This window comes from Phaseolus vulgaris, chromosome 1 (assembly GCF_000499845.2).
Source record: "Phaseolus vulgaris cultivar G19833 chromosome 1, P. vulgaris v2.0, whole genome shotgun sequence".
In the NCBI taxonomy this organism is placed as follows: domain Eukaryota; kingdom Viridiplantae; phylum Streptophyta; class Magnoliopsida; order Fabales; family Fabaceae; genus Phaseolus; species Phaseolus vulgaris.
The window spans coordinates 18,489,359-18,513,450 of NC_023759.2; the positions used below are offsets into that span (position 1 = coordinate 18,489,359).

Consider the following 24,092-nt stretch of genomic DNA (forward strand, 5'->3'; position numbering starts at 1 on the left):
TTTATTATTATTATTAGATAGATTATTGTCGCAAACGAAAACTACAGATACCAATGACATTGGTCCATAGGAGGGAGGAATAGGAAACAAGTTATTTTAAGTAAATTTTTAACTAATCAAAATGAATTAATAAATTACTTTTATTCAATCATTTAAATTGGATATCTATCCATTTTGTCAGCTTTATCTGATATAATATTTTCTTTTACACCAAATCCAAACTAAGGTTAATGTATTGAGTTTTGCCAGAATAAAAAATTTAAAATAAAATAACAACTTATACTCTATCATATCAAGGGAAAAAAAGAAAGGTTTCCTCTATTAAAATAATAATAACCTGTATTTATATCTTTCTTATATTAGAAAAATTAATCCATCAAATTCCAGTCTCAAACATTGACACAGTCGAAGAACATTTAAGGATTTGACTAAACCTGTCAAAATGAATCGATTGAATCCCCATTGCCACCAAACTGAACTTACCCAAGTTAATTCCTCGGTGTTGACCAAAATTTTGCCTATTCAGATATAAATGAATTGCAAAACACAAAAACAAAAATAAATAATAACAGGAGAAACAAGAATGGCAGGAAATTTAGATGGAATAAAGAAATACCAATTTATGCCGTTCACAAATGCATGATTTGCTTATACCAATGCAGTGGTAACTACCCACACCCCTAAAACCGACATGCCAGTTCTGGGTTCTCAAGAAGATGAGAAAGAAAAATAAAGGATTTAACTATATCATCACGAATGGAACCATTTATAGAAACAAAAATGAAATGGTGTTATAGCATCACCATTTTGTTCGTCTCTTTAGACAACATATTTAGATGCACTTAACGAATCGAATGAATCTTCCAAAATGTTGGTAATTAATTACATATGAAAAATAATGAAGATATGATCTCCCATTATTTCTGAATCACAGATCCATATCCAATCTCAATTCAGCCGGAAAGTTAATCTCTGACCATCATGAATGACAGTATTTCACCACAATATCCGAGTGATGAAACTAATGTTTCCCTAGATGTCTGATGAGTAATCTAAGTGATGATGCCAGTGACATTACGTAGATGATACAGCTTCGATGGCGCTGCCAAGGGGCCATGCTGCCTCAACGAGGGCATCATCGTATTTAACTTTCTTCACCAACGTAACTTCTTGCCATGGATATATGCCTGCTAACAAATAGAAGTAATGAGGGCAGGAAGACAACACAATAACTCAGTTTGCAGAAACGTCATTATAGGTATTCCGCATTGGAATAAAACTTACCAAACCCATCAACAAGCAGTGTATACTGGTATACGAGATCCATGCAAAGATAGGGAAGGTTCCCCTCCTCAACATGTGGATAAGTCGATTTGGCATTCTCAAGTTTTGTTTGACATGCCCGCTTAGCTGCATCCTCGAAATCTGCAGGTCGAACTATCGCAACTGGCGAGTTTGGATCAGCAAAACCAGCCTATGAATAAATAATAAGTGATTAGAATAGCAATGCGGTAGCATTTGAAGCAATGGCTATTAACACTATTCCAAGGTTTAATAAAATAAAATAATAAATACCTCAGCAGCCCGGTCAAAGAAAAAAGATGCAACAAAAAGATTCTTCTGTCCATCCCCGCCTCCACCATTCCATATCCCACCAAAAGTACACTTCATATGAGTACATGATGACTCGTTAACTTTGAGAGCCTTAAGAGCAACACTTTTGCATTCATTTATGCTTGCTCCTGATGAGGAAGATGAAGCCTTAAACGTCTTTCCTCCATACACATAGGACCCTAAGAAAATATATTTAAAGAAAATAGCTTCTTATCAGAATTATAAGGCAAGAAAAAGAATATAAAAATAATTGAAATTGAAAGCTCTTTTTCCTTCATGACCAATGAAAGGTTAAAAAGAACTGAATGTAACTTGGTATCAGGCATACAAGAAAGGAGAATATTTACCATCATAGCCAGATAAGATACAAGGGTTTTCAGCATCATCAGAAACCTTTAAAATCTCTGCACGAGCAGCTAGTAAACCATAGCGCAGGTAACTGAAAGCAAGATGCAAAAATCTATCAGAGAAGAAAAAGGTATTGCAGAATACACAACATCAATGAATATGGAATAGGAGTTGAAAATGACTACGCTCCTAGAGGCTGAAAAAAGATGAAAATCAGTAAGTAGAAAACCTGTGAACATAGAGGTAGTATTTCCTTCCTCTCAGGAACATCTCTTTGACATATGGATCCCCTCCATCTGGTACTTTTGGAGCCATGGCAGCGTCTGTCTCTGAGATGGCATAAGCCATTTGAACAGATCCACCACCAAGATCAACTACCCCGACAGTCTTTGAATAATCTTTTCCCAAATTTCCCAATAGATAATTGATCGTAACCTAAAACCATTCCCAAGGTAAAACTTCAGAGAAGAGAATACACAAAGTTCATAATTAATTTACAAGTTGCAGCTAGTAGCCTATATTCATGTTTGATTAATATATTTCCGGAAACCCTAGCACAGTGTGAACAACTTAAATACTACCTGACCATATATTCAGCACATAAACTTTCAAGAAATTATCAGATCTCTAGATTTCTAGTGTTCTAAAAACAACAACCATTCGCTAAATTTTGAAGTTCTAATTAAATTATATTTCAGTGATACATCTAAGCATTACTTGTAACTCTTCAAATAGAAATTTCAAAATTCAATTATGTAATGAGAAAATTGTAGATCAAAGAATTTTATATTGGTAAGGGAACCTAGAGTTAATCCCACCAAAAATTATAAAGTGGAATAAATACTCAATTATTTTACATTTGTTGGAAATTCAGAATTAAAGGGAGTTTGAATGTAGGTAGAGTGGTGAAACATTCAATGGGGAGAAGGGAAGAAACAAATTTTATCTACTCCGACAATTTTTTAAATAAATTTTTATAATTATTTTCAAGAAGATACTCGAGTGTTTGCAATACATATAATTCAACAAGCTATGTGAATGGTCATTCAAACATTTAACAAAATGTATATTCTCAAGATCATGTCCGCAGGGATATAAAATTCAAACTTCACTAAATTGTAACAAAAATTGTAAAATGAGTAATCCACACCTACATTTCCCATTAATTTCCCCAAGGCAATAAATCACCAAAGCAATTGTAGCCTAATTGGCCTTGTTTAATTCTTATTTCTACTTGATACATATGTGTATCAGGATATGATCAAGACCTGTTTCTTTTGCGAGCCTCTAGCCAAAAAGTCATCCTAAAACTTTGTACTTATCACTCCCTTGAGCCAAATAGTGAAAATAATTTTTTATTATTATGATCCTTAGAACCCAAAAAAACAGGAAAACTTAACTGTCTCATACCTAAGATTTAAAGAACAATAAGTCAAAAAAGAAGGAATATAATAGAAGGTTCAAAATTTGGTGTGAGCATGAGTACCCCACAAACACAGGAAAGGAAACTATGGTTGGTACGGGCATGGGAACCCACAAACATAAGGAAAAATTTTAAGTTTGGTATGCGTAGAAAGACTAGAAAATCTGGGTTCCTCAAGGTTAAAGCAACCCTAAAAAAAAAGAGGAGTGTTATAAATAGAATAAAGAAAAATGAATAGAAAAAAGAATGACTTTTCATTTCAGGTTTCAAATTTGTAAATAGGAAGCCAATAACTTGAAAGATTAGAGAAAGACAACCGAGGTTGTGACTAATTGTTTTCTTGGTCGAAGGGTATTTTTTAATAAAACTATGATTTTTTTATAATCTAACCACATTATAAAACTCCTTAGTAATCCTCTCCTCACCCATATATATTGTCCTCTAATTATTTGAGATGGCTAACAAAATTGAATTGAATGTGTAAAAACATGAATTGAAAGAAACACTAACCAACCAAAGTCCAGATGAACCACAATTGGTAATGAGAGTAAGTGTACACGAATTCATTTCTTGAAGGTTATAATGGTCAACTAACCAAATTGCAATTGGAAAACACTTCTATAAATTAAGATCTAGGTAAAAATTGTGGTACAACCTACAATAGGAAACGAGGGTAGAAACTACCAAGTCAGTTGTAAGTCCGCGAATTTAACGTTGGTTGCTTGACAAAATCCATTGAGGAATTAGGAACTAGGTATTTTTTTCATCGAGGAATTGAATTAAAATCAATTTTGTGGATTGCTTAGTTAAAATGAATTTTGTGGATCGTTGAGTTAATTTGTGTAATTGAACATGTTGAGCTATGGAAGAGGGAATTACATGAGAAATACTAATGAAACTAATATTCGACAGCTCTTCTATCATTTTGCATTATCAATATTCTTCATTTGAGTCATTCAACTAATCTTTATTCTCTTATCCAAAAACCTTAAAATTCTTATTTGACTCTTTTCATTTTATTTTATAAAATGTTGTATTTATCTTGTAGTCAAATCAAAACCCTATAATTAATTTCCTTTTTGATAAAATAATTACATAGCAAGTCTATGTGGATTTGATTCTCAGACTTTTGTCCATTTACTACTTACAGAAAATTGGTATGCTTGTCAAAGAGTTGTCTTATATCCTGCTTATGACACTATCAAACCTATAATGAAAGTTTTTCACCTACTCCAAGTCCACTAAAACAATCATCGCCACCTATTAACACCTACCAGGCTACCAATGCAAGACATGAGTGATTGTTTCGATGTTACATGGTGAGTCCTCTTCTTCAAATCCTTCCCCATCATCACTCAATACAATGGCTCCTAATAATGAGGATTATGGTTTGCACATTGCTCTTCAAATACTTGTAATCCTTATCCTATATACATTGTTTTGTCACTGGTTGTCTCCATCTTATTTGTCATTTATCTCATATATGTCCTCTTTACAATTCCTAGAAATAAGAATGAAGTACTTGATCATCCCGGATGGTGACAGGCCATGATTGTTGAAATACAAGCTCTTGAACATAATAGCACATCAAAATTTGTTCCTCTTCCACTTGGGAAGAAAGCAAATGGATGTCAATGGATTTACATCATTAAAGTTGGACGAAATGAGGAAGCTATTAGAACTAGATTGGTAGAGAAAGGACACACTTAGATATGTGGTCTTGATTATAATGATACTTTTTCTTATGTGACAAAACATTACTATTATTCGACTCTTCTTTGCCATAGTGACTATCTCTTGGAAATTTTGTTTACTTGAATGTGCATGTTGATAAGATAGTCATTATAGGAAATAATAATGCTAAAATGTCTTAGCTAAAGAAGCTTTTATAAAAACACTTTCAGACCAAAGATCTTACATGTCTCAAATACTTCTAGGCATTGAAGTGGTTCAACCAAAGGAAGGCTTTTAATTTCTCAAAGAAAATAGGATTTAGATATCCTAAAAGAAACAAGCGTGATTGAGTAGACTCATGGATACTCCTATGCATCCAAATTAGAAAGTAATGGCAAAATAGAATGTATTGTTCTCATACCTACAGAGATATAGAAAACTTGTTGGAAAACTTATTTCTCCAAAAGCAAAGTGTTCATTCACATTTGGTCATTCAAACTCATCTCCGTCCCACTTAAATAAATAAAAAGAGTCAGAAACCATAGCCACCAAAACCTCATTCATACACCACAATCAACATAAGCCATCGAAAAATCTATTAATTAGAACCTGGTGTATGTTAGTGAGAGCTAGTCAATTATCTTGTAGTCCCCCTATGAACTATTTAACAGTTTTAACAATATGATCTATAACAGAAAACACTTGTAATTCTCACATAGTCATGATGCATTCCAGACTTTACAAACAAATAGTAACTTGACTAAAGCCAATAGGCAAGACTAAAGATTTAAAGCCGTAGCCAGTTCTAACAGCATTAAGTTCATGAATCATACCCATTGATAAGCACCTTCTTGTGTTCCATCCAGCACTGTAACTGCATCAGTCTCGGATCTCAGGCTAGTCTTGTCCTTAAGCAAATCCCTTACCTTAATTAATGAAATCCAAAGCAGGAAAAAGTTAAAACATAACAAATTGGACATAGCTGCTAAAAACATTGAATTGAGAAAGACACAGAAGTAGTCACCGCTTGCAAGATCTTATCTGATGCGTCTCCTTCCAAAGCCCTCAAACCCGCGGTTGCCTGCAATGGCACACAAACTCAATGTAATTAGGACTCAAACCTCAATTAACACACAACCACACATTCTGAATTAGTGTATGTTTGGATGTTTGTTGGAAGAACTAAAAAGTACTCCTAAAACAATAACCTCTTCCTTATTCATTTTGTGCATTGGATTTCAGGAATGTGAATCAGAATTCCTAAGAGGACGGTCCCAACTTCCATCTAAACATAGGGTCAGTAAATATAAATTTAACAAAAGAAAAAAAAAACTCACCCCTACTCGAACTGGTGTCTTGGATCGCAATTCACGAGGAACAACACTCTCAGCTTTTTCCAGAAGCGGAACCAAAGATTCTGCTGCCTTTTTCGGATCTTGAGCGTACGCACTCAAACCCGGTTTAAGCTGCAAAATACAAACCAACTGTAAGACCAAAAACACAATCAAATAATAGTATAGAAATAATAATAATTATCTGGATTTTTATCGCAATCCTTGATAGTACGGTAAATTGCAGACAAATGTGACAACAATAGAAGTAGCGTGAGCCAAAAAACTTCAACATTGTGGTAGAAATTGCAGGTCCAAACCGTTCAAAATAGTCTTAATAATAATAATTTGCTTTGTTTTAACCTGGACGAAGAGCTCGAGATCTTTGCCAATGTGAACGAGATCTAGGTTTTGATCGAAATGGAAGACGTGGACGCGGCTGCCGGAGCTGCCGGCGTCGAAGATGACAGCGTAGGAGCCTCCGGATTTCTTGTTCGGGGACATTTTGCGGTTGACGAGGGCGTAGTCTCCGGCGGACTCGTTGGAGGAGCTTGACGGCATGACGTAGAGGACGAACACAATGAGAAGGAGCGGGATCGCCACAACGAGCAGAGTCCCTCGGAACCGGTAGATCTTGTCAGTGAGTGACTCCTGGCGGCCGATGCGCTTCAGCATTTTGCTTGACTCGAACTCCGGCGAGTGCTGATCAGCGGCGTGCGACGGTGGGGAGTTGCTGCTGGCCTGGCCGTCAAAGAGCTCAGCGGAGGATGGCGACCGGTACCGGATCTGACCGTTGGAGGAGGCGGCGGCGGGCGGAGCCTTCAACTGCTTGGGATCTTGTAGCGGCTCCAGCTCTGTGTCTTGGGATTATCAACCAACTGATTGGAAAGGAGGAAAACGACGTCGGTGACGGATCCGAAAACGAGAGGGACGTGAAAACGGCGTGATGGTGTCCGTCGTATTGTGCCAATGCAAAATGTACGTTGCGTCTCTGCAACTCAACACTGAAGTCTCTCTCTCTTTCTCTCTCTAACGATCTCGCGCGTGTAGTGAGAGAAGAGGGGTTGTCAGTGTCTGGGTTGTTTGTGCGGGAAAAATGGTTAAATGGTGTGTAACTGTAAATTGCAAAGGAAGAAAAGGTTACTGAGTTGGCCTTGCTCGCCCTCCGAGTCGGACTCGGTCTGCGAAAAACCGAGTCGTTTTGTTTCTGAATCTTTCCGCGTTGTCCCTGTGGCCAGTGTATAAGTATTATTAAGTATTTTTTATTCAAGTGTACAAGGCTACGTGTCATGTACGATCTGTTGGAACGAGAGAAAGAATTAACTTTCCACGTTCCCATTCTTCCTTTAAAATCATAATCTACTTTCCTTTTTTGATTCACAGTTAACTATAAAATTTTATTATTTTTATATATTTAATTTTATATGCGAAAATTGTTTACCAAATAAAGAAAAAGAAACCCAATGTAAAAAAAAGAAGTTAACATAATTTGTAATAAAGAAACCCACAAGAAAGTTAAGAGATATTGATAAAAAAAAATAGTAAGTGTTATTACAAGAAAATCTTAAGAAATGTTATAATTTGTCCAAAGCAAAATTAGCACTTTGATGGAGAAATTACAACTGACAAAAAATTAAAGCCTTACTTTTACCATACGGGCTACTACTGAGGTATGTATACCAAATTGGGGGCAAAAGCGTATGTAGAATTGTACGTATACACGAAAAAATAAATAAAAAAGTAAGTTTTTTACACTTGACACGCGCGACGCCGTGTGCCATGATAAATGGGCGAATATAAAATTAATCACGTACTAATTATGACGTCTAAATCAAGTTTTAAACTTTACCTAACTTATTGTAAAAAAAAAAAAAAAAAAAAAAAACTTTACCTAACTTGTGGAGGAAAAAAAAACTGCTCCGAACCTTACTAAACTCAGATTCCGATTCAGATCTGAGTCCACAACTTACGAAGAGCCAAAAAAATCGGCTCAAAAAACTTATGTTACCAGCAAATAATTCGGCCACAAAGTATTATTATTCCAAAATTATCAACATTGATACATTATTTTTATCTCATGCATTTAATATCTACCTTAAGAAAATGGGTTTCTATGGGCTAAAATGCATACATAAGTATGTATCTGTGTTAAACTAAAACATTTAAATTTAATACTTTAACTAATTACAAAAAAAGTTATTATATTTTACAAAATGTTGTTTTAAAAAGTTATTTACCAAAAAAATGTACTCTAAAATGATTAAAAAAATTATTATTTACTTTTTCAAAAAAAAATAGTAACACGATTATTTGTTTAGAAATTTGTGAGGTCACTCAATAATTATAGATTGAGAAACAAATTTCATAAAAATTTTAATTTGACAATATCCATATTATTCTTTAGATTTATGTAAAAATAAACAAATGAAAAGTAAATAACTCTGAGTTCATTCTGTTTTATTTATGTTTGAAGAAATCAAAGCATTCCCAAACACATCATTTATATATATAAACATTTTCAGTAACTATATAATGAAGAAAACTTCATTTATCAATTACGTATAATTTATTCTAAATTATTAAAGGTTTAAATGATGTACCATCGAACGAGTGAATCTCGATCTTAGTGATCGATCGTTCGAGTCAAATAACATAAAAAAATACAATAAATAACAACAGTTACAAGTAGCATTAAAAGAGTGAATGTACATTCCGAAATATGCAGGAATAACTGGAAGATACACATTCCTAGTATCAATGAACTACTATGCATCAGTTAATAACTGGTATTCAGCCCATCAGGGTCAATGCCCATAAGTCAATACTATAAATAGAGCAGGGCATCCATTCACAAACAAGATAATCGACACATCACTCCCTCCTAAGTGTTAAGGACTAACCATCAAACTCTATGATGGTTCCACCGATCCGGACTAACACCTAAATGTCTTCAAGACGCAAATGACTCTTTACACAGCCAACAAGGTAAGGTCTTCTCCACCTCCCTCCAAGAAGGACCTGATGGTGTTGTCTTCATGACAGATTGATTTCCTTGGAATTTTAAGATGAATGGCGAAAGCAAATGGATGAAGGAGACAAGGATGGCTCCAATGGAGCTATGGTTTCCTTAAAGGTGCATGTAAGGTAGGGAGAGTGATTGGTTGTGCCAAATCACTAAGAGAGGTGAAGGAGAAGATCAAGGTGTTTATCCTAGAGAGTCTAGAAAAGAGAGTGAGAAAGCTTGCAAACTTGGACAACAATTCACTCATACATTTATCTTAATAATTCATGAGCCAAGCACCTCAATTTATAGGAGAGAAGGTTGAACATTTTGGAGCAAAAATTTAAAAATTCAAAATAAAAATCTCTAATGAGAAGGTGTCATGTAGTCATGCTTTCTATGTTGAGCTTACACCTTCCATGCTAAATCATCTCCACTCCTAGGTTGCCATGTGGACATCCATGTGCTCCATGCGAAGGTAATTTTCGTTCTCTAATATACCTTAGACGTTTTAGGGTTACATTGGGCTTAAAGAAGCCCAATTGTTACCCTAACTAGTCACTTTTAACCCTAACTAGACCTATTTTACTATTGACCCAAATACAAGCCCAAAAACCTATGCTACTAGGCCCAAATATTTGGTCCAATTATTTTATGCTAATGGCCTAATACATGCCCATGAAATCCTAAACAGCTTTAAACAATTTAATTAAGCTAAAGTTTGGCCCAAAAATAATGTTGACTAGTCAACTGAAACTCAGTCTTCTTGTGTTCTTCTGACCAAAGCTCTAGTTTATGTTTTGATGAGTTGGAGGTCTTCTTGGATATGCTTGTACATTCTTTCATCCTATGGTTTTCCTCTTGATTGGGCCTACAAAAATAAACAAATGCCCAATTAGACCCATATTTGCAAATAATTCCATAAACAACCTTTAGGTCTTCATCCTCTTTATTATGCAGTTGTGTGTGGTTGGGGGCTCTGCCATCAAGATCGCTCGTTGGTTCACCGGACTCCCTCCTAACTCCATTGGAAACTTTAAAGTTTTGACAACAAAGTTCACCACACAATATGCAACGAGCCGACCACATCACACCTCATCCATGTCTCTCCTTAACATGAAGCAAGAAATAGGAGAACCCTTGCGAGCATTTATGGATAGATTCAACAAAGTTTGCATGGGTATCATAAACTTCATGTTAGAGATAGCCATGCATCACCTTGTCTCGACAATCTGACCGGGCTGATTCACCGAAAGCTTAATCAAGAGACGGACTAAAAACATGGATGAATTGAGGAATCGTGCAACCAAATGTTGGAATTGTAGGCCTTAAACAAGAGGGAGTGAATTGTTTATAAACGTTTTTCCGTAAATATTGAAGGTAGAGTGAAGTTCAATGAAGAATCAAAGAACAAGAAACCAGATCAGCCAATAAATAAAACTGTTTTAAGTTGATTTCAGAAAATCAACCGGTTGTTTATGCGAATCAACCGGTTGTTTTTATCAGCAGTGAATAAAAACATATTTAAAGGAGATAAGGGATAGAAACATCACACAACAAATTTATACTGGTTCGCTCTTAACCAAGAGCTACATCCAGTTCCCAAAAACCTCTTCGCAATCCACTAAACAATCAAAACCTTGATTACAAACCACACACCAAAGAGGTGATCTTAATTCCCTTCAAGTGGTCAAACAAGTAAAAGAACAAAAAATTAATTTCAAAAGATAAAATCAAATGGAAAAAAGATTGAAAAATTCAATGATTTAAAACAAATATGACAAACTAAAAATTAAGGCACAAAGCAAAATTAGGCGCGTAAATTCGGAATCCTAAAGAATAGCACTAGAATAGATTTCCAAAATAGAAAAATTAAAAACTAAAGTTTTGAGCACTAGTGCTTGGATGATTTATTTCTTCTTCTTTTTTAAATGATTCAAACTTGGAATGTCTATACTCACAAGATAACATCAACCAGAAAATAGTCATAAATCACACTTTGAGATTCAATACGTTGGGGTTATTGTTTTGCGTTAGGCTCTTTCAGTTTGAGCATATGACTTTTTAAGATTTATGTTTTTTTTTCTTTTTTAATTTTGATGCTCCTTTTTAACACAAAATTCCTAACATATTAATGTTGCTAGATCCAAATTCTCGTGCCAAAATTCACAATATTCAACTCATAATAAATTTTCCAATCAATACCAAGATTTCAACAACAAGCAAAAAGAAGGAAACATATGGAATTGAAAGAAGATTATGATAAACTCAAGATATAATGGAATCCCAAATCTAAGAAACTTTTCATTAGTCTAATAAAAAGTATATGAACTTAACTACAAGAAATTAAAATCACACAAAAGCACAAACACAATGTAGTAATTCAAATTTGTTTTTGAATAAAAATTGTTACACCCAAAAAAGGTTTATAACATTTGTGGATTCAACATGACTTGGCATAACAAGTAGAGATTATAAAGTGAAAAAAATACTCAAATATAAATTGATTTGACTAATTGAAATTGAAGGAAATCTAAAAAAAGGCGAAACAATTTTAGCACATACAATATAAACACCTAAGGCACAAACATGATGAAAGTAAGAACAATTTATTTGAACTAAAGAACAAGACATATGAACAATTTTAAACGGTGAAAAAATTCAAGACATGAATTTTTTTTGGAAACAATATGGAACAATGAAGATAAAATAGAAAACAAAATGAAAAGCGAAGAACACTTAGTTTGGACCAAAACCTTCCTTTAGTTACCGAATGATAAAAAAACACTTTCCATGCACATGTGTAGCTCTTCCTCTTCTTCAATATTTTATTTGAATTTCTTCTATGGATTATGAAGGATAGAGGAATCATGTAAGAAGTGTAGCAATGTCACGGTTTGGAGATGGACATTATGAGTTTGATTCTAGGTGAGATTAGGCTGACTGATGAGAATCAAATAAAGGAGGCTTTTATTAATGGAGGAAGAGGACATCCACCCTCACATTTGAAATTCCCACCAAAAACAAGTCACATGGGAGGTGTGACCTTTTTCTACTGACACCTCCCAAAAACTACACCTACACCACTCTCCTAAGTCAAACAAGCTTTGAAATACTCTTGTATAGTTTTAGGAAGTGTGGTTATTAAATAAAGGTGTGTGAAAATGTAAAATAAAGTCACATTGTCCATGTGACTTAGGAGAGTGGTGTAGGTGTAGTTTTTGGGAGGTGTCATAGTAGAAAAAGGTCACACCTCCCATGTGACTTGTTTTTGGTGGGAATTTCAAATGAGTTTATTTGAAATTTCCCACCTATTTTTCAGCACCTTAGGCTATAAATAGAGGTGCTTCCTTTGTAAAATTCAGATTGGAATTAATCTAAGAAAGCTCTACTCAAATTTTGAGTGAATTTTGGAGAGCTTTTGGAGCCTTCTTCTCTAGTCTTATCTTGATGGATCAATGGAGTCCTCAAGTGGCGGCATCACTCTTATCTAGGAGCATTCCACACTTCTAGTGGCGAGATCATCCAACATTCTTCCATCTTCATGAGCACTCTCTTCTCCTTCCTTCCTTCTCTTTCAATTGCTTTTGTTGTCTTGTGTTCTTGAGTATTTTGGTTCGGTTTTTCTGTTTTTTCAGCACCTATTGTTTCTGTTCTTGCCTTTTAATTTCAATTCTGTTCGGTTCATTTGTGTGCTTAATCATTTCTGTTCGGTTCCTTTTAATTTCACCTCTTTTGTTCGGTTCAATTTGACTAAAATTGGTTCATCCAATGAGTTTGGGATTTGGTACTAGTTTTTGGTGAGTTCTTGTCTTAGAACAATGATCCAACTCTAAGAAAAGTGCCTCTATTATGTCCAACTCAAGGTGATTCCTAAGAAGGTCAAGAACCTTTCTCTATATGGCTAGTGGAATCACATCACTGACACACTAGTTTCTAGAGTGAGGTTGGGACAACACTATTAGGAGAAATCTAGAAATTTGTCTAGCAAGAAGACATCTCTAGAGAGAAATTTGAAAAGTATAAGTGTCTCAAAAATTGGACAATAATTATTTACTCAATTCAAAGTTGAATTACAAGAGGCCAAACACAATCTAATAGAAATGACCAAATTGAGTCATTTTAAACAAAATTAGAACCATATTGAACAAAATAAAAAATGAGAGATCAAATTAATTTTTGACAACTTATATTGGGACTAAAAGTGGTATTAAACCATATATATATATATATATATATATATATATATATATTTTAAGGAGGACCATAAAATTAAATTTAGATTTGTAGTTATAAATATATGATATTGACAAAATAATGAATGAAATTATTTAATAATACTCAACATATAACTAATATTATACAGTTAAATATTATAAAAAAATTAATACCGACTATGGGGAACATGTTTGTGTGAGCTTAAAGGGAAATCGTCCCTGCAACTCCATTGGTTCTTCCTTCACCTCCATATAATTTTAAAATTACAAACGTACCATTATCAGTATATGTTAGGGTTTTGAATTTTTTGGTCACTTGTATTTCATTTTGTGGGTGACTTGTGCTTCATTGGAGGGGTTTTTTATGGGTGTTTGTGGTTGGTTGTAGTTGGTGGTGGTGGTTTGTGGTTGGTGGTGCTAAAGATTGGTGGTGAAGGTGGGTGATTAAGGCGAGTTTTCTTTCAGCATATGTTGGATCCAATATTAGTTTCTGGATTGATCAATCTTTTGTGTACATTTAATTTATATTTCAAATTGGATTGTACAATTCAATATGTTAAATCGGATCCGGAATTACCATACTGAATTCTAAAATCTGGTTTGCAATATAAATTGAATGTACCTTTGTTGTGTTTTTTTAACACTAAAATTGAAAATAATTTTTGTTTTTTGTTTTGTTCTATAAATTTGAATGATGTAGGTCAGTCATAATTTAATTATGGCCAGTGAATCTAAGATGTGGACAAATATATCTAAAGAAGTAGAAAAAACTCTCATATAGATCAATTAATAAATTATGAAGTTAATGAACAAGAATTGATCCTAGCAGATTACAGTAGTCATTTACAACTAATGAGGTAAAACATATTTTAATTGATTTGTGTTATAAGTTTGAGGTGTGATTTATTGATGTTGGCATATATTTGTTAGGCTTTTGTTACTTGAAATGACTTATTAGAATTGGTGCGTAGGGTGTCATTTCAACTTGGCTTTGTAGTAGTCATTGTTAGATCTGATACCGCAAAGGGAAGACAAGGTAGAAAGACATTTGTATTGTTAGATTTTGAAAAGGGTGGTAAGTATAGAAAATACAATCCTGATGTGGAGACAAGTGTTACAAGTACACGAAAATACTATCCATTTAAATTGCAGGGTAAACCTGTTGGGAAAGGTGAAAGTTGGGTATTGAAGGCATTATGTGGTACCTATAATCATGATCTGACTTTCTCATTAGTTGGTCACCCATATGTTGGTACATTGAAACCCTATGAACATGTCATGCTTGTTGATATGAAAAAAGGTTTAATAAAGTTGATGAACATATTACTTACTTTGAAAGAGAATAATAAACACAATGTGACAACAATTGAACAAGTGTACAATGCTAGATATGCATATAAAAGATCAGTTAGAGGTCCTAGAATTGAATTACAGTAGTTAATAATGTTTCTTGACCGTGACAACTACATTCATTGGAGTACGTGTCAGAAGTCTTTTAAGGTTGTGAGTGATATTTTTTGGACCCATCCCAATTCAGTTAAATTGTTGAATGCATTTAACATTGTGTTCTTGATGGATATCACTTACAAAACCAACAAATATAGGTTCTCTTTGCTTGAGATTGTTGGTGTGACCTCCATGAGACACACTTTCTTTGTTGCTTTTGTGTTCTTAGCAAGTGAAAGAGAAAATAATTTTATATGGGCTCTAGAAAAATTTAAAGGGTTTTTCTTGATATCAAATGCCAACCCTGGAGTTATTGTTATTGACAGAGACCTTACTTTGATAAATGCAATTGACATTGTGTTTCCAAAATCTTCCCATCTTCTTTGTTGTTTTCACATTAATAAGAATGTGAAAGCAAAGTGTAAAATGTTGGTTGCTAATGTTGAGGCTTGGGACATTATTATAGATTGATGTGAATGTAACTACAAGAACACATGATTCTTGACATTCTTAGGAACAACTTGAGCTGGATTTAAAAGGCACTCTACTTTAGAATTGGATCAATGTTCTAAATTCAAGAACTCACCAAAACTAAGCACCAACCAAGACTCATATTGAAGTCCATGTATTGTCAAATTGAATCAAAACAAAAGGAAAGAAGAACAAGAATTAAAACTGGACAGAATTTAAATGATAGCTACTGAACCAAAACAGAATTAAGAACACAATGCTGGAAACACAAAATAAACGGTAGAAAAAGAAGTAAACTCTAGGAATCAAAACTACCGAATGGAAAATTGAAGAAAAGGGAAGAAGAACACTTATAGAATAAGATGCTTGCTGGATTTTGAGAATTGGAAGAAGCCATTCACGCCACTTGGAACCTTGAACCAAGATAAGTGATGGAGTGCCACCACTTGAAGCTCACCATAGCTCACAAGATAAGGCAAAGAAGAGGAAGACTCAAAACTCACAAATTCTCTCCCAAATTGAGTATAGTCTCTCTACTATAAAATTCCAATCTGAATTGTACAAGCTAAGCACCTTTATTTATAGCCTAGAGGTGCTGAAAATGCAAGCTAAATGGCACACAAATGCAATGAAATTCGGTTTGGCACCCCCTAGGCTCCTATCTACACTCCCCACTAGACTCCCTTACTACTTACACCTTTTTATTACATTCACACCCCTATTCTATAAAAGAAATAAGAAGAGCCATTTTATTATACTCTTGTCCCAAAGCTCTTGCCATGCTCCTAGTAATTCGTTGGGCTTGGGCCCCTTGTTGGGCTTGGACCCCTTGATGGGCTTGGGCCCCTTGTTGGGCTTGGTCTTCATGGCCTAGAGCATCCTCTACTTGGTTTCCATCATGCTCCCCGGGTTGGAGAGAATTCGTCCACGAATTTGGGAAACCTGCAGCAAAAGGAGTGAGATCAGTAACATTGAAAGAATTACTACCAAGATAAGTAGAGGGCATATCTAACTCATAGGCATTATCATTAATCCTCTTGATGACTTGGAAAGGGCCATCACCACGAGGCATATGTTTGGACTTCCTTAGAGAAGGAAATCTATCCTTTCTCAAATGAAGCCAAACCCAATCACCGAGCTCAAAGATTAATGCCTTTCTCCTTTGGTTGGCAGTGTCAGCATACTTACCAACTTTCTTCTCAATTTGTAACTTGATGCGGTTATGCAAATCTTTAACAAAAGATGCCTTTTCAAAACCGTCTTTGCATAGAACCTCATCAAGGACAGGAATGGGAAGAAGATCTAGAGGTGTGAGGGGATTAAACCCATAAACAACCTCAAAAGGAGAATGGTTAGTGGTGGAATTCACTACTCTATTATAGGCAAATTCAACATGAGGTAGTAAATCCTCCCAAGCCCTTGGATTCCCGGAAATAAAGCATCTTAATAATTGACCCAAAGTTCTATTAACCACTTCGGTTTGACCATCAGTTTGGGGGTGGCAGGTAGTAGAAAACAGAAGTTTGGTGCCAAGTTTCCCCCATAAGGTCCGCCAAAAGTGACTTAAGAACTTAGAATCCCTATCAGATACTATACTTCTAGGAAGTCCATGCAAACGAACAACTTCCTTGAAGAAAAGATTTGCAATATGGCATGCATCATCCACTTTGTGGCATGGAATAAAATGAGCCATTTTAGAAAAACGGTCCACTACCACAAAGATGGAATCCTTACCCTTCGATGTCTTGGGTAGTCCTAAGATAAAATCCATAGAAATATCAACCCAAGGCATTGTAGGGATAGGAAGAGGGGTATATAAACCATGGGGTTGGACCTTAGATTTAGCCTTCCTACATGCTATACATCTATCACAGAAGGTATGTACGGATTTGCGCATGTGAGGCCAAAAGAAATGTTCATGCAATGTTTCTAAGGTCTTAGCTACCCCAAAATGTCCCATAAGCCCACCCTCATGAGCCTCTCTAACAAGAGATTGTCTAATAGATCCTTGGGGAACACAAAGTCTTTTTCCTTTGAAAAGAAAACCATTATGTAAGAAAAAGTCTTTATGACCTCCCTTGGAACACTCTTGATAGATTAGAGAGAAATCTAAGTCATCATGATAAAGTTCCTTTATGTGATCAAAACCTAAATATTGAACATTTAAAACATTTAACAAGGTATATCTTCGTGAAAGAGCATCGGCCACTACATTAATTTTACCTTGTTTATGTTTGATCACATAAGGAAATTGCTCAATAAACTCCACCCACTTAGCATGTCTCTTATTAAGCTTGCTTTGGCTTTTCAAATATTTAAGGGACTCATGATCACTATGAATCACAAATTCCTTTGGAAAAAGATAATGTTGCCAATTTTGCAAAGCTCTAACAAGAGCATAAAGTTCTTTATCATAAGTGGAGTAATTGAGATGACTCCCTTTGAGTTTCTCACTAAAATAAGCGATGGGGTGTCCTTCTTGAAGGAGGACGGCCCCAATGCCTATATTAGAGGCATCACACTCTATTTCAAATGTCTTAGCAAAGTTAGGAAGGGCTAGAATGGGGGCTTTAGTTAATTTATCCTTCAAAGTTTGAAAAGCGTTTTCTTGCTCTTGTCCCCATAAAAACCACATCCTTCTTTACTATGGCATTTAAAGGTGCGGCAATTGTACTAAAGTCTTTCACAAACCGCCTATAAAAACTAGCAAGGCCATGAAAGCTTCGTACTTCGTTGACATTGGTGGGTGTAGGCCAATGTTGAATTGCTGCAACTTTTGTTTGATCTACATGCACCCCTTTATGACTAACCACAAACCCTAGGAAGTCTATATGATCTAATGCAAAGAAACATTTAGCATGGTTAGCATACAACTTCTCCTTCCTAAGGGTTTCTAGAACTTGTCTAACATGTGACTCATGATCTTCTAAGGACAAGCTATATATAAGAATATCATCAAAGTAAACCACAACAAACTTGCCAATGAATGCTCTTAAAACATGATGCATGAGTCGCATGAAGGTACTAGGAGCATTAGTCAAGCCAAAAGGCATGACCAACCACTCATATAAACCAAATTTGGTCTTAAAAGCGGTTTTCCATTCATCACCATGTTTAATTCGAATTTGATTGTAACCACTCTTAAGATCAATTTTGGAAAATATTTTAGACCCATGTAATTCATCCAACAAGTCATCTAACCTAGGAATGGGATGCCTATATTTGATGGTGATGTTATTTATAGCGCGACAATCCGTACACATCCTCCATGTCCCATCCTTTTTAGGGACAAGTATGACAGGCATAGCACATGGGCTCATGCTATCTTGTACCCACCCCTTAGCTAATAAATCCTCAACTTGTCTTTGAATTTCTTTGGTCTCTTGGGGATTGGTCCTATATGCAGGGCGATTTGGTAAAGAAACCCCGGGCATGAAGTCTATTTGGTGTTCAATCCCTCTTAGAGGTGGTAAGCCTTTAGGAGGATCTTGAAACACATCTTCATATTCCTTTACCAAATGGTCCAAACATGTGGGACTATCCTTAGCCGACTCATATTCAATAGGTCTAGGAATAGCTAAAAAAATAGGCTTGTGAGTAACTATTACCTTTTGAACTTGTTGGGAAGATATGAGAAGGCTTCTCTTGGAATTTTTAATTTCTTTTTCTTTCTCTCTCTTTTCTCTCATTTTGACTTGGTCCTCATGTACCTCCTTTGGAGAGAGAGACTTGAGAATGACTTTGTGTCCATGGAAGTTAAAAGAAATTTTGTTGGTAAAGCCATCATGAAAATTTTTTCTATCAAATTGCCATGGCCTACCTAAAAGGATATGAGTAGCTTCCATTGGAACAACATCACACAAGACCTCATCTTTATATTTGCCAATGGAAAATGTAATGAGGACTTGTTTGTTCACCACTATCTCACCCACCTCACTCAACCATTGTAACTTGTAGGGCTTGGCATGAGAGATGGTAGGCAATCCAAGTTTGTCTACCACTCTTGTGCTTGCCACATTTGCACAACTCCCCCCATCCACAATCAAAGAGCAAACTCTATCATTAATAAGACACCTTGAATGAAAAATATTTTCTCTTTGAGTTTCATCAAAAGGTTTTAACACTTGTCCAAGCATGCGCCTTATTACTAATAGGTCACCCTCATGTGGGCTTTCACTTTCACTCTCACTTGGGGATCTAGAAGGTGAGGAATGTCTAGAAGATTCGGACCCATGCTCACTACTATCTACCCCATCATGCATATACATAGTTCGTTTAGTAGGGCAATTAGAAGCAATATGTCCATAGCTTAAACATTTAAAACACTTCTTACTAGACGATTTTTGTGGTGATTTAGGCCTAGCATTGGAAGTGGAAGGCTTAGACTCTCTAGGTTTGAAAGTAGAGTCCTTAGAAGGGATGTTTGAAAAAGAGTTTTTATTTTTCCAAGAAGAGTGGTAGTAGTTATCTTTAGAAGAATTTTTGAAAGCATTTTTCCTTGCAAGTTGATTTTCAATTTTGCTAGCAAGGTGCACCACATTTTCCAAAGAAGAATATTCTTGTAACTCTACCACGTCTTGAATATCCCTTCGAAGTCCACTCACAAACCTAGCTATCTTAGCCTCCTCACTCTCATCCATATTAACTCGAATTAAAAGCGTGTCTAGTTGTTTAAAGTAATCATCCACACTTAGCGCGCCTTGATGAAACCGTTGGAGTTTCAACATAAGGTCTTTCCTAAAGTGTGGGGGTACGAATCTAGCGCGTAAACATGCTTTCAAATCGTTCCAAGAGACCACGGGCGGCCTCTTGTGTAGGTCAATGTCCATGAGGTATTGATGCCACCATTGCATGGCATAGTCCAAAAATTCTAAAGAAGCTAACTTAACCCTATGCTCATCCCTAACCCCATTTACATCAAAAATTTGGTCCACCTTAGCCTCTCATCCTAAGTATACATTGGGATCACTATCACCACTAAAACTAGGAAGTTTTACATTTGGAGAACAAGGGCCAGCCACATGTTGGCGCCTCTCTTCATGGTGATGATGTCTTGGCCTTGGATTGTCTTCATAATAACCATGGGAGTGCCTTGAAGAATGCCGACTAGGAGGAGGAGTTCTTTTCTCACGGTTTTGATGCATTTCCTCTCGGTTTAACTCCAAACTTTGGAGCCGTGCTTCCATCTTCCTTATCACCTCAAGATAGTGAGCATTGGATTGCTTGGCATTCTTTAAGTCCTCATAAAGGGCTGCCTTTTGTGGTGAGCACGGTTTGGAGGACTCTCCACTAGAGAAATGAGCCATGAGCAGAAAATACACAAAAACAGAAAACAAAACAGTGAAAGAAACTTGTTAAACAATTAAAAACAGTGAGATATAGGTTGCTGGAAAAATGCCCAAGAAAGCACTCAAACCACTCCAAGAAAAAATTCTGTCCTCAACCAAGCCTTGCTTGTGAAATGGAGTAGCTTCAAGTGAAATATGTTACAGCAAACCAACTTACTTAAGAACAAGTCTCCACACAACTTTTAAGAAGAACAAAAAGACAAGCAAGAAAAAGGTGTAAACAATAAAAGCTAAACCAAAAACAGAGAGTAATGTATGACAAACTAGAAAGAATATGAATGAAAGACAATCAAGAAAAATAAGGAACTCAATGAATAAAGAAGGCACACAAAAAGAGTCCTAAAGAAAAGTGCTAGAGTAGATTAAAGAAAACAGAAAACAGCTACTGGAAATGTATTGTTTTTTTTTTTTAAAGCAAACTGTGCTATGTTTACAGATTTAACTGTACCGATTGAAAGCGAACTGGACTGTGAAAAATTAACCACAGAAACTTCAATGTCTTAACTCAAAAATGGCACTGGAATGAGGTAAAAACAGTAAGCCAATTGAGAGAAATAATTTTTTCAAAATTGCTGCCCAATTACCGTATTCTTTTCGGCAGTATTGTACACTTTTCGTATTTTATTTATCATTTTTTGTGTACTTGGAATTTTTGAGTGATTCTTTTTTCTATGCTTTTGTAACACTTTGAAGTATGTAAATCCAAATTTTCACAAATTTTCAGTGAGCCAATTAATTGCAGTAAATTGAAAACAGTAGCACGTTTGTAAGAAAACAGAGTATCCTATTCAGGAAAGAAAAACAGTAAGATGAACTAGCAAAGACATAATGGAATTTGTGTAAAAGAACTTGTATAGAATGAAGATACAAGCATGAACTCAAATCTAAAAATGAAAATGCACAAAGGATCAAGCAATAAACTAAAAAACAGAAAGTAATACCAAAGCAAGAAACAATCAAAGCAATAAAAGTACTACAAGAAGTAATGACAATTATGGAATAACATGACTAAGACAAAACTTGACATGATTACAAAATTAAAAGACATATAACAAGGTATAACCACAAGTGAAAGGAAGCTTAAGGTCAGCTCTAGGAAGGAGAATGCCATTCCAAAAGAGCAGCCATACTCATATGAACAATGAGTGCTAGAGTCCTTTTCACAAACACATGGTGTAACAAAAGAAAACAGCAAGAAAACTCAAAATAAATCCTAAAACAGAATGGTAAACAACTTGAATTAAAGAGCTCTTGAAAGTAAAGTGCAATACAACTCAAGAATTAAGCAAAAACAAGCCTAGACTCTAGATACCACATGATGTGAATGTAACTACAAGAACACATGATTCTTGACATTCTTAGGAACAACTTGAGCTGGATTTAAAAGGCACTCTACTTTAGAATTGGATCAATGTTCTAAATTCAAGAACTCACCAAAACTAAGCACCAACCAAGACTCATATTGAAGTCCATGTATTGTCAAATTGAATCAAAACAAAAGGAAAGAAGAACAAGAATTAAAACTGGACAGAATTTAAATGATAGCTACTGAACCAAAACAGAATTAAGAACACAATGCTGGAAACACAAAATAAACGGTAGAAAAAGAAGTAAACTCTAGGAATCAAAACTACCGAATGGAAAATTGAAGAAAAGGGAAGAAGAACACTTATAGAATAAGATGCTTGCTGGATTTTGAGAATTGGAAGAAGCCATTCACGCCACTTGGAACCTTGAACCAAGATAAGTGATGGAGTGCCACCACTTGAAGCTCACCATAGCTCACAAGATAAGGCAAAGAAGAGGAAGACTCAAAACTCACAAATTCTCTCCCAAATTGAGTATAGTCTCTCTACTATAAAATTCCAATCTGAATTGTACAAGCTAAGCACCTTTATTTATAGCCTAGAGGTGCTGAAAATGCAAGCTAAATGGCACACAAATGCAATGAAATTCGGTTTGGCACCCCCTAGGCTCCTATCTACACTCCCCACTAGACTCCCTTACTACTTACACCTTTTTATTACATTCACACCCCTATTCTATAAAAGAAATAAGAAGAGCCATTTTATTATACTCTTGTCCCAAAGCTCTTGCCATGCTCCTAGTAATTCGTTGGGCTTGGGCCCCTTGTTGGGCTTGGACCCCTTGATGGGCTTGGGCCCCTTGTTGGGCTTGGTCTTCATGGCCTAGAGCATCCTCTACTTGGTTTCCATCATAGATGCTTGGGGGTTTGTCATGGATTGTGGTTGATGTGAAGATTTTGATAATTGTTTTGAACGGTTTGAAAGTATTAGTTCTTCTTGGTCATTATTTGTTGAGTATGTCAACAACACATGGGTTAGGCCATATAAAGAAAAGTTTGTAAAGGCATGGACCGATAAGGTGATGCTTTTGGGAAATACAACCTCAAATAGGTATGTTCAACTCATTTTTGCCTGATTGTGACAATTGTAAACCCTAAACTAATCCATTAATGTTTTTTTTATCATATGCTCACTGGAATCTGAAACGCATATTGCTAAGCAGTATGGGAGACTTGTGTACATGTTGGGATGATGTCAACAATGTCCTCATATTGCAACATAATGAAATAAGGGCTTCGTTTGAAAAAAAGTTTACATGTGGTAGGGAACACATTCAATGTGACCTTGTATAAAAGACTGGTAGGCTTTGTATCTAAACTTGCTTTGTTCATATTGCTGAAGAATTCGATCGTGTGAAACATGTGGGATTTAATAGTGAGTGGTGTGGCGTGTTTTAAAAAATACCAACATTTTACCATGTGCTTGTTCATTATCTAGATATGACCTGGGTATCATACCACTGGATGAAGTTCATGTGATGTGGACTAGATTAATTTTTTATGGTATCTCATCATGTGTTACATCAACCGAGTTGACTATCAAGCAAGAAGTTTATGTAATTTTGAATCGTTTTGAACAAGTTGACATTGGTGGTAAGGTAACTGTTAAAGGAAAGTTGCGAGAAATTGCATATCCATATATGACATCTATGTGTGCACCACTTGAAAAGGTCAAGACTAAAAGGAGCCAAAAAAATTAGTAGATTTGAGAGGTCAACAAAACAGTTACCATCATATTTTGAGCATGTTGACAACATTCATTCTATGAATTATAGTTCCCCTTCATTGAAGATGTCCTCGCAAAAGGGAAAAGCAACGGTCACCATTGTGCCAAAATCAGTTTCTAAGATGAG

General features: G+C 35.5%; 2 protein-coding genes across 2 annotated transcripts; both read right to left on the bottom strand.

The window, feature by feature from the left end:
• Positions 1-584: 584 nt before the first annotated feature.
• Positions 585-7,626, bottom strand: LOC137813724 (apyrase 2-like). Its single transcript, XM_068616132.1, has 9 exons — positions 6,754-7,626; positions 6,397-6,525; positions 6,084-6,140; positions 5,893-5,985; positions 2,192-2,397; positions 1,962-2,053; positions 1,576-1,793; positions 1,285-1,474; positions 585-1,187 (listed from the first exon to the last, which is right to left on the bottom strand). Exons 1-9 carry the CDS (start codon positions 7,063-7,065, stop codon positions 1,075-1,077), a joined length of 1,410 nt encoding a protein of 469 aa, XP_068472233.1. The 5' UTR covers positions 7,066-7,626; the 3' UTR covers positions 585-1,074.
• An 8,717-nt stretch (positions 7,627-16,343) lies between these two features.
• LOC137813725 (uncharacterized) lies at positions 16,344-23,083 on the bottom strand. Its single transcript, XM_068616133.1, has 2 exons — positions 19,134-23,083; positions 16,344-16,467 (listed from the first exon to the last, which is right to left on the bottom strand). Exons 1-2 carry the CDS (start codon positions 20,376-20,378, stop codon positions 16,408-16,410), a joined length of 1,305 nt encoding a protein of 434 aa, XP_068472234.1. The 5' UTR covers positions 20,379-23,083; the 3' UTR covers positions 16,344-16,407.
• Positions 23,084-24,092: the final 1,009 nt, after the last annotated feature.

Bases quoted from the DNA above. Each gene is read 5' to 3' on its own strand.
- LOC137813725 (XM_068616133.1), bottom strand. From the start codon at position 20,378: ATGCAATGGTGGCATCAATACCTCATGGACATTGACCTACACAAGAGG. The intron at 16,468-19,133 runs GTAATAGTTACT...CTTTTGCTGCAG, and splicing joins CTTCCCAACAAGTTCAAAAG to GTTTCCCAAATTCGTGGACG.
- LOC137813724 (XM_068616132.1), bottom strand. From the start codon at position 7,065: ATGCTGAAGCGCATCGGCCGCCAGGAGTCACTCACTGACAAGATCTAC. The intron at 2,054-2,191 runs GTTTTCTACTTA...TCTTGCTTTCAG, and splicing joins TACTACCTCTATGTTCACAG to TTACCTGCGCTATGGTTTAC. The intron at 1,188-1,284 runs GTAAGTTTTATT...ATTTGTTAGCAG, and splicing joins ACTGCTTGTTGATGGGTTTG to GCATATATCCATGGCAAGAA.